An 11404-nucleotide genomic window follows, 5' to 3' on the forward strand; every position below is an offset into this window, starting at 1 on the left:
CTTTTGTTATATTGAAGTGTAAACAGAAATAAATTCTTCATGTGATCCAGCACTTACCATTTTTGCGATTACACATTTAAAAATTGTCCAAAAATTCTGAAACTCGATAGGCACAATCTACAATTAATATTCTATAATTGAGCATGATCAACTTTTTTCAATTGAATGTGTGTGATGGAGCTAACTTTATAGCGATTTAATATCAAATTGGTCCAAATATTGAAAGTTTTTTTTTCTCTACTAGTTACAGAACTCCTCACCTTTTTGACTAATCCACTACTGACTTTGAATTTATAATTTCGTAATAGTGAAAATTGCGATCAAATATCAAGTTAAAGAAAGCTGGAATCCAAGACCGTTTATGGTAGAGCTGAATAGGACACCTCGTAATGTGATGTCCCCCTAAAAAATCTTTTTGACGCAGGGCTGTCGGCTCCCCCGAAACCATTTTTCAGTGAAATTCCAGTGTATTATAGAAACGATTCGCAGCAACTTTTCATCTGTAAAGCATTTTTCTTTAAATGAAAAATGGATATTTTAGAAAACTGAATATTGAATAATTTCAACTTCATTACGTAATTTATTTGAGAATCGCCCTCAAATGTCACATGATTTATATTGACAAATCACAACTCCGAATTGTTTGAATAGCAACCAATCACAATTTAATTAAGCGGAAATTTTCCCTAGGGAAAATTTCCGATATAATTGCCCTAGGGAAAAATTTTTTCGGGCGATTCTCTTCCGAATATACCTCGGGACAGATATATATCGCCAGAAATTTTTTCTTGCAGTCCAACACTCGTGTTTGTCGCTCAAAATTACCCTCGGGCTGAAGCCCTCATGTAATTTTCTTGCTACAAACACTCGTGTGTGAGGACTGCTCGAAAAAATTTCCGGCAATATATCTGTCCCTTGGTATATTATATATGAAAATTTCTTCAGAATGTTTGCCGAAATTGCTAGGCGTAAAATAGTCGAGTTCGGCTCTGACAGGGTAAGTACCTGCAGTTTGGCGATGGGGTGTTGTAAATCTTACTTCTGGTTTGGTTTGTCATTAGGGAGTTATTGTAACTACGGCATAAGTTCCTGTCAGTTGGGCTGCACCTTCATTAATTGCAAATAATCGGCAATGTGATGCGTTTTAATTTTTTTTATTTTCAGATTTCTGTTTTCTGTATTAGTTCGAACCTATTTAGATTTTACTTTATTGCCTCCTGACGCGAAACCCAATTGATAATAAATAAAATAATGGGACAGGCTTATAGCTCCATATGTGTGTCTCTTTCTAGCCCAGCGTAAATTTTTTTCGATAATTAGAAACCGCGTAATCGCAAAAATGGTAAGTGTTGGACCACTCTGTATTTTTTTGTAGCATACATTATATTTCTTGGAACCAAATATGTTACAATACATTATTATTACAAATTATTTATATTCAAGCTGAAAAACTTGATTGTGTATTCCATGTTTGGGAAAGGCGATAATATTATTCCCTTCAGTGTATTTTCCCCCGTATATGTCAACAGCCAAAGTCTTCTCTGGACATACAATGGTCCCATCGGAGTTGAAGTGCCATTGTTGGTTTGTCTCTCCATGTCTTTTAAAAGTTATCAGTTTAGCTTCCGATTTAGTTCCGCCTTCTATGTCGAGCACCTTACTGATAATTCGAATTTTTTTATTAAAATTTTATCCCTAAAATTATTTAAACACACTCACCCATTATCTCTGTTGATAATAATAAATCTTCCGTAATCGATACATTCCAACTTCCACAATTGGGATAATTTTCCGGTATATTTCTGCAGTTTCACGTTGTACTCAGATGCGTCCAAAACTAAGCCAGATTTTGGATTCTTAATAATGACCAATTTATTATGGTTGTTGGAATGTGAGCAACAACTCATCGTCGTTATATTTTCTTGAAACTCGACAAATACAGAAACTGTGAAGCTGCAGCATTCTGTCTGAACTTATATACCTCATTTTATCTGACAATTACTGCTGTAAAGTCAACCACGATAATATTTCCGGAATTCGATAAGTCTAGGAATTGTAATAAAATAGTCATTTTTGATTCTAGATTGGGAAAAAATCAGAGAATGCAGAAGAATTTCGCAATCGAGTATCACACAACGTTTTTTCGAAAACTGCACAGTTCCACATTAGCGGAAACTCAAAGAAACTTTTGTCTACAATATTATCTTGATGTTTTGTTAAATCTGGTATGCTCTGACCAATTATTATTACAGCAGCTGTCAAACAAACGTTATAATTCTAATTTTGTAAGGTTTGTTGCAATTTTGTGAGAATTACTGGTGTTTAACAAAAGAAAGAAGAAAAAACAGAAAGTGATGAAAATGATCTGTCTGTGGATGTATTAGAAGCGGCACGAAGTGAAGTTTATAGTCTTCTAGACAATATGAATCTGCCTCTAGCTATATCTATCAATTTCAAGAATTGTACTAAGTACATATTACAATAAAAGTTTACAATAAAAAATTGCTCAAAATAAATAATATTGCATAATAAAGATTTCCTAAAATTGCGACCTCTTCTTTAATTAAAAAGTTGTTCAACGTAAAAGTCTTTTGTGTTCTAGATTGTAAAAGACTTTTTTTGTACGGCACTGTCAGAATTTAAGAATTTTCCCCCGTGTGAACGGATTTTGATAAATGTCACAACTTGTCAAAACGAAACGTCAAGCTAATTTTAAAGATTTGAAGGGATTTGGAGCCTTTAAGGGGCTCGTCGAACAAAAAAACGTTGTATTCAACTAGTTCTTGTGTAAATTGGGCCCAATTTACACACAACTCGTTAAATAAACTACTATTACATCCAGTGAACAAAAAACAGTTACTTTGACAACCTATTTAGGTCATGTAAATGTCAACATTTTTTATCAGTTGTGGAAAAAGTCAATTTTGTTGATCTTGATCGTTTAGTTTTTGAAGAAATTGCTTTTTCCACAATAATTTATGTATCTGTGATATGTATTACATATTTAGCTAACGAGTTCGTGTGTAAATTGGGCTCTTTATCTTTATGGCATGAGTGGGCCAGTTTAAAACGCGAGTGAAACGAGCTAGAACGAGGCTAGAAGTGTTATGGAGTACTGAAAAATACTTTAAAAAATGCAATATCTGCTGCTATAGTGACTCCTGAAATGCTTGAGCGCGTTCACGGCAATACCTCGCGTTTACCTGAAAGAAATTTCGAACTTGATGTACAGTGGGTCCTCTATTTACAAATTTATATTTTGGTCAAACGGGTCAAACAAACCGAGAGACGCAGGTACCTTGAATTAGTCACAGACGCTCAGTAGAGGGTAGAGGATTACGATCCTGTCCTGTTCCGTACCTACTAGTACGACTTCGTCTCGTGCTCTTATTTGCTAATAATTGGTCTTCTGACCTCATTTATGGATGTTTTCGTTCATTAGCAAAAAAATTTCCGATACAAAATTTTGCACTTGGGATATAATATGTGATTATTTCATTCATCATCATTTTCGACCAATCGTAAGGCTTTATTTTTTGAATTACAGCGATAATTTTTCGATAATTTTTTATTGTCCTTCAAATGTTTTTTTTTTTTTAATTTTTAAGACAACGGCGAATACTAGTGTCACATTTTTTATTTTTATATCAAATGTCAACATGAGTCGTCAACTTCTGACGAGCAACTTGCAACCATTTTAAAAAATGACATTCGTGGTTGCTAATCAACTTTCGTATTACAACTCGATCATTTCGAAGCACTCAAGTGAATATTTTTCGACTTTTGCACTTTTCAATGTCAGATTTGATTTGTATAAATAAAACAGTCTCTGATACTGTTATAACTAACCTACCGGACTCAAATGGATAATGTAATCGAACATCTACCGGACAGTATAAAATAAAATATTTTAAATCGTGAATTTTGACATGAAATAAAGGAAAAAATTGTGCTTACTTCATGATGTATTATTACTGGAAATTATTATTGCACGTAAAAAAAAAGGATAGAGATTTGCATAATATTAAAATGGGTGATATGCCGATGTAATTTGTACCCTTGTATAGTCCCCTTTCCGTAAGGTGTTAGCTCACGTAACATGTAGGGTTGGTTGTCTACAACGTGAAATTTTAACGTTGAGAAATGACTTCATTTTTTTCGTTTTTTTCAACTAATATTCAAGTAGGAAACACCACTTTTCGTCTGCGTCACATTCATAACAATATCTAGTGAATGACGTGAGATATTTTCGATATCTCTTTTCATTTTGCCTACACAGCTTCCAAGCAGAGCATTTTATTTGTGGTTTTTTAACAAATTCGTCAAAACAAAATTATATTTTTCTCTTCATAGTTCACTAATAGAAATGTTCATAATTTATGTAGTAAAGAGAGAAAACGTTCATCTCGTACTGTTTTCTCAAAAAACGTGATCGAAAATCCACTTTTTCGGCCGTTTCAAACTCAGGTAAACGCGAGCCTTAAAAGAGCCAACGCAACTTTAATTTAGACGCAAATGGGAAAAATTTTGAACATTTAACAGGTGGCTATTAAAATTTTCACTTGGAGTTGGCTTTGAACGAGTTTTTATTTTTTCTGTTACTTTAGACACACGCATGAACGAACGACAAATGTCAGGCAGTATACTCAATTTCATATAAATGTGCATCTAAGCAAGCCATGAAAATCTGATTTTCTGTTGGTAGTAAAGCTAAAGCTAGTGACTTTGACTTTCAAAGTTGCTTGCTCTGCGCGAACTCGATTTGACTAATTTTTTAGTTTTTATCCATTTTAACATTGCTGATTTCAAAAGCAATGTTACGTCTTTTTACTGATCAAATTAAAGTAATTCTTATTTGTTTTTGTCTTTGTATTTTTACCAAGTAAAGATTTATTGGACATGACCTTCATAAATGTGACTTTTGTAATGTTACTAAATTAAAGGTGCTTTTACAAATGCACAGCTCACTTGATGAACATTTATATGAAATCAATTATACAATCAAGGTACAATTGAAACATAACCTATAAATTTTGCGCGACATCAGCATAACATGAAACGCCAAATTAAGAGAAAAACATTTATTGAAATGTCAAACTTGTCAGTGTCTAAGGTGCAACGGAAAACAAAGAATGATCCATAGCCAAACCTAAGTGAAAATTTAATAGTCACCCGTTATTTTTTTAAAATCTGTTATTGTTGAAGTGTTTGATTGTTGTGTTACCTATCAAACTCATCAAAATGATTGCCTAGGTATTCAATAATACAATGATATTACGTATTTCTAGGTAGACCGTAGAGGTAATTCTCAGGTTACAGCGTTGCCTTTATTATATTTTAAAATTGCGTAGGTATAATTGAATTTTTTTCATAAACAATTGTCAAAACTTTGTCATGTTGGTATGAGCGAAACTGTGATTTTCATGATCATTCGATTACTTACACTGAGTGTCAACATTTTTTTAATGTAACTGAGCCTGCGCCCTGACAAGCGAGAGTTTATTTCAAATTCGAAAAAGATTTCTGCTAATTTCTCATTAAATTTGTTTTGAAAATGAATTCGCGGAAAAAAGGTACGGAAAGTGAAATGAACATAATCTCAACTATGATTTGGTGTCAAATTGTTATACAGCTGGTCCATATGCGCACATTTTAGGGTGGTACGGAGTGGTTTTTTACCTAATTTTGACATTGACACTTGCTTATAAAAAAAAAATCACTATATATTTCCTAAATAGAGGGGCAGAATTTTTGAAAAATATTACTCTTCAACGCTAACTTTGAGGATAAATTTAAATGAACACCCGATATTTTACGCGACTGGCACAAATTTACAATATTACAGTCAAATTTATGGCAGCATGATTGTTATTATGAATTTTATTAATTTATATTTGATAATAAATTAATAAAACAATTCTTTTATTAACAAAAATATTGACAGCAAAATGTTTGCTTTAAACATAAAATACATAGGTATACGGGTATGTACCTATTTATGTACTTCAGTTATTTTTAGATATACTCGTAAGTACTTAACGTAATTACGTATCAAGACAACGATAAATAAAACATTAATTTATTATTTGTTTAAGCGTGAAACTGGGAATTCCATTTTTTACGAAATTCTTATCAAAAAATCAATAATTATACCTTCATGTTATCATTGTTACTCTTAAACTATAAAACACACCTTACAAATAAAATATTTCATTTCTTAGAAATTCGCTGAGTTATATGATCAAGAAGGATTGTTTGAGTTGGTAATATAATTATGAACATTTTTTATTCGGCTATTTGCAGCACTGCAACCAGATAGGTATGTTTTGTTGGTTTATTTGACACATATCTGTCGTAACATTAGTAGCGACAAAATGGTAGGTTATGAGAGTAAAAATTAACGGTAAAAAGAAATTAAGCTTGAAATGCAGAGTAATTATTATAAAACAATTAAATAAAGGAAAGGCCCGAAGTGTCCCCCCCATTTGGCTCTAAACATAAATTAACATTTTTTTAGCCTTTCGAGCAGATTTGTCAGCATGTTTAATTTAATTTGAAATGTCAAACGTTACTTGTCAATGATGAGGCTGTCAGTGTCAAACCGTCAACAACCGGAAATTACTCCAGTTGTACCATTTAAAAATTAAATTCAGTATTATCAACTCAAACAGTCCTTGATCACCCCGTATAACCTTGAAATATTATTTCTCACACAGAAATTCTTCCGGTATCTGTTCGGATTCCTCTTTTTAAGGTGTTTCTTTCTAAATCCAAAAAGTTATATTTGTTCGTATAGTTTTCGGAAATTTTCCAAAAACCTCTATTTTGCAATTTGGGTTTTTTAAAAGTGAGCGTAGAGGAGTAATTTTTGGTTGAAATTCAAAAATTTTCGATTTTTCATCATCTAAAATTTCGATTGAGAGATGCTACATTTCGTATTCCTAATTAACCAGTAATCACATTAGACAAAATACAAAATGTTTTCTTGTTTTCTTACTCTTATGAGTTGTTTATCTGAAGATAGAAATCTAAATTTTCATGTAATCTTTATAGATGTTTCAAAGTCTGTTGAAAACAATTGCGCAAAAAGTAATAGTTATTTATCAGTTAATTGTGACGTTAAATATTTTCTTGATCCAGTGCTATGTTTTCTAGGTCCGAAATCAAAAATTTCAACAACAGAACCTGTGCCTGTTAATTATTTCTAAAATAATGAAACGCAAATCAAACATTTTAAAAGAATATGTAGTACAGGGTGTTTCTGAAATACGTGTGTTAATTTTAACCAGTGAAAGAACTCGCCAATTTATGAAACTTTTTGTAAAATTCGTAAAAGTATTCTAAGATTTTTTGCCCCACAATATTTATAAAACGAGTCGTTTTGTGTGATTAACTATAATGTAACCATGAGAATCTAAATTTTGATTTTTTTTTTTTATAACAATGGAACTTTTTAACAAAGCTCTGTTTCTATCACAACAGAAAATTTTCGCCCTTACCCATAGGCGGGTATACACTTTGATGGTTAATTTATTCCAAATTTTAAATCAATTTGTATTGCTTTTTCGTAAAAATGTTATAGAGATAAGTTCCATGATTTGGCGCGTTCTTCCACTGGTTAAAATTAACACACGTATTTCAGAAACACCGTGTATAATAACAAAGTGGTAGTAAAATTTAATAAACAAGTAATAATTAAATGTATACATATCAATCATAAACAATGCACTTCTTCAAGTGGAGTTACATAAGGCAGAGTGCCTAAAATACAATAATAACAAAGTTATCGTATCCCACCTCCACCCGGCGGCACGGCAATTTTGCCGGAGTACATACACTATTACGGATATTACTATCAAGTAATAGTGCAGTGCTTATCAACATAATTATTTGTTATACTTTAGCAAATATGTACAGTCGCGAGCAATAAATTTTGGTCGTCAAGGTCATTCTTTGACGCAATCGAAAATGCTCCATTGTAAAACAGTCGTAAATATCATAACCTATCATCATGTTGGATGACATTAACTGTCATTTTTTTCTCAATTTTTTGACACTTTGTTGACGTGGGCATAATCAGGCAGGGAAATTTTTTAAATTTGTGACAATCTAACCAAATTTTGAAATGACATTGACGACCAAAATTTATTGCTCGCAACAGTACCTTCGATATATTTTCGCATGTTATGTATGCACCTATCTAGCTTTGTACATGCTACATACACTGTCATCACTGTGTTTCTTGTGTACATTTGTCTTTTTATCTAAATATTAGATAAAATTTGTTGTTTATATAGGGTGTATAAGTAAGGGCGAAAATTGTCTGTTGTGATAGAAACGGAGCTTGGTAAAAAAAGTTACATTGTTATAGAAATAAAATGGTAAATAATTTAAAATCAAAATTCTCATGGTTATGAAAAAATTAAGACCAGTTAATTACACAAAACGAGTCGTTTGGTAAAAATTGGCGGGTAAAAAATTGTGGAAATCTTTTGCGAATTTTGCAAAATGTTATAGAGAAAAGTTTCATAAATTGGCGAGTTCTTCCACTGGTTAAAATTAACACACGTATTTCAGATACACCTGTATTTACTTGGGAATTTTTAATTAAACATTCACAATAAAAGTCTTTTTATTGCATTAAAAAAATACAAAATCAGTTACATATGCTGAAGCAAAAATTGTTGATTGGCCCCTCCATGTTTAGGAAAAGCAATCATCTGTGTCCCGGCCGAAAATTTTTCGTCACAAATATCCACCGCCAGATTTGAAGAAGCACTAACGATGGTATTATCCGAATTAACAAACCATTGCTGGTTCACACCACCGTGTCTTCCATAGGTGATCAACTTGTTACCTTTGCCGGCTCCTCCTTGTATATCTAGAACTTTCCTGTATGACGTATTAGTTACATATTGTTTTTTTATATGTGAACTGGAAAACTTACCCATTGGCTTTGTTCGTAATTATAAATTTGCCGGGAGCGACGATGTCTAGTTTCCACAGTTGTGCCGGAAAACCCGTAAAATGTTGGAGTTTTACTTCATACTGGCTGGCGTCTAGGACAAGCCCAGATTTTTGATTTCTTATGACGGCGTATTTGTCGTGCTGGTGGCAGTAGCTCATCTTGACTTGTATTAAATAACTACATATATCAAACTACAACTAAATTTATACAAGACCAACATTCAGATAAACGTTATCAGTAACATATTGCAGATATGTAGTTCATTTTCTTTGTGTGTCAAAAATATGTATAATATGATCGTTTACAATAAATATTTATTGTCTACATAATTAGTTAATTTATTCTGAAATTGTTAAGAAATATATTTTTGAATGTGGGCTCAAAAAATTATCTAATCCCTGTCAGGCAACCAGTAATACACGGAGAATATTTGAGAAGCATAGTAACTTTAAACTTGCAGAAATGTCAAAACGCTTAATACAAACGTCGATAATAACAAAGCGGTAATTATTTGATTTTGTTTATAGTAAATAATCTATGTTTTTTTCACAAAGACTGTCATCAAATGTCATGACGTGCTTATCAAAATGGCGGAAAGAGACAACCCATTTGGTTTCGGTAGTTCCGTAAAACGATTTGCCACCCTCGGTCTTCATCCCGAACTGGTCACCGTAAACCAAAGTAACCCTCTAGGTCCCGGTCACTACAACCCCCGACGTCCAGAATGCTCCTACAAAAGCAAAGCGTCAAGGTACTGTCCCCGGTTTCGGAAATTTCATTTCACATTTTCGCTTCCAGCTGGAAAGTAAAATTGGACAGCGAGGAGTTTTCCAAATTTTTAGGCTTCAGAAATCCGCAATTGTTGTGTGACCGCTGGTTCGAACGATCTCTTGGAGGCCCAGGAAATTACGACCTTATCGACTATAAGACCACGTCGGGAACGTCCCGTTTGAAAAATGTGGGATTCGGTACAGGGAAGCGGTTCCACACGGCGATTAAAGACGAGACACTACCACCCGGTATACATTTTTGAGAAAAGTGTCGATGTCGTCACGTAAAAATTCTAGGTGCCCACACGATAAGAACCCCGAAAACTAAATTTAACAAGACTCCCACTTTTGAATGGGACGGTTTCGCGCCCAGATTTAAAACCACCGAACCTCCATACCGGAAAGCTCCAAACCGGTATAACTTACCCCATTACTGTATCACCGACAAAGTGGTGTCAAAACGCGGTCCCTATGATACTTTCACTGGGCCCCGCAACGAAACCACCATAAAAAATCATTTCGCTCCGGCCCTGTTTAAACCACCAGATGCCTTTTATACAGTTCCTAGCGCCATGGATCATCTGTTACACCATCCCAGCAAAAATCGGTGACTTGACATTTTTACAAGCCCTGACAATTTATTTCGATTAATAGTTGTGGTAAATTTTTCCTAGACGAGAGATTTCCTGAAGGGATGTCCATAAAAGTGACCAAAAATGGATTCGCAATGTACGAAAGAGATCCAGAGCATCCGAGTCCAGCTGCATACGATGTTTCTATGGGGTATGACTAGTGAAAATGTCGGTTTTGCTAACAAACAGTTTTAGGATTAAACAGGAGAAAGAAACTTTGCATCCTTTCAACAGTTCAAACATAAACGCTCGCCCTCCACCGAATTGGAAAATTCATCCAGGACCGGACCGCTACAAAGTGAAACATCCCACTTGCCATAAAAAAGGAGCGAAGGGGTCTTGGATGTTTTTGTCGACGGCCGACAGAAACTTGGTCAAAGTGGAGAGTTACAGCAATTTTATTTATTAGACCAGGATCAAACATTTCGAAATAAACTCTTCAAATTCAATCAAGTCAGTCATTCTGCACCTCACCGACAAACGATCTACTAGAGTAGTTATCTAATTGGTAACAATCCGCTCGCTCCAAGTTCTCGCTAAACACCTGTCGCGATATTGATCTCGTCTAACGTTTTCATCGAGAAAAACTTGCTTTTCTCCATTTAACCTTGACTCGCAACGACAAGAACAGAAGGAAATGAAAACGGCACCTGCGAGAAAGCGTATTCTTGCTCTGTTCCTCCGGTCACGTTTCGCCTTATTGTTCCAATAGTAACACTTTACTGCTTCCTCTTGCGAGAGTCATCTCTTAATTGTTAATTACGCAACGAACGTAATTGCCGACGATACTCATGAACAGTGTCCAACGCGGAACACGATCGTCGCCACGTGGTCTTCGGAAATTCGGTCCAGAAGATGCAGATCCATTTAAATCTGACAATTAACTTTCTCATAATTGCACCTGCATGCAAAAGAGATTGAGGAAAGTTTGATGTGATTGTTGATGGTAATATTTCGTGCGTTTAAAATAGCTTTTTGTCAACGGACATTACCTCGGCTCGGATCAAGACATAATCCGGAGTTTTCAACGAAAG

General features: G+C 34.1%; 1 protein-coding gene and 1 long non-coding RNA gene across 2 annotated transcripts; one reads left to right on the top strand and one right to left on the bottom strand.

The window, feature by feature from the left end:
• Positions 1-8614: 8614 nt before the first annotated feature.
• LOC138123813 (uncharacterized) lies at positions 8615-9140 on the bottom strand. Its single transcript, XR_011156912.1, has 2 exons — positions 8948-9140; positions 8615-8892 (listed from the first exon to the last, which is right to left on the bottom strand). It is a non-coding gene; the product is annotated as an uncharacterized lncRNA (long non-coding RNA).
• Positions 9141-9353: 213 nt separating this feature from the next.
• On the top strand, positions 9354-10819 carry LOC138123811 (ciliary microtubule-associated protein 2-like). Its single transcript, XM_069038630.1, has 6 exons — positions 9354-9471; positions 9523-9719; positions 9767-9987; positions 10036-10345; positions 10393-10521; positions 10566-10819. The coding sequence occupies exons 2-6, from the start codon at positions 9556-9558 to the stop codon at positions 10777-10779; spliced, it is 1038 nt and encodes a 345-aa protein (XP_068894731.1). The 5' UTR covers positions 9354-9471; positions 9523-9555; the 3' UTR covers positions 10780-10819.
• The last annotated feature ends 585 nt before the right edge of the window (positions 10820-11404 follow it).

This window comes from Tenebrio molitor, chromosome 2 (assembly GCF_963966145.1).
Source record: "Tenebrio molitor chromosome 2, icTenMoli1.1, whole genome shotgun sequence".
Taxonomy (NCBI): domain Eukaryota; kingdom Metazoa; phylum Arthropoda; class Insecta; order Coleoptera; family Tenebrionidae; genus Tenebrio; species Tenebrio molitor.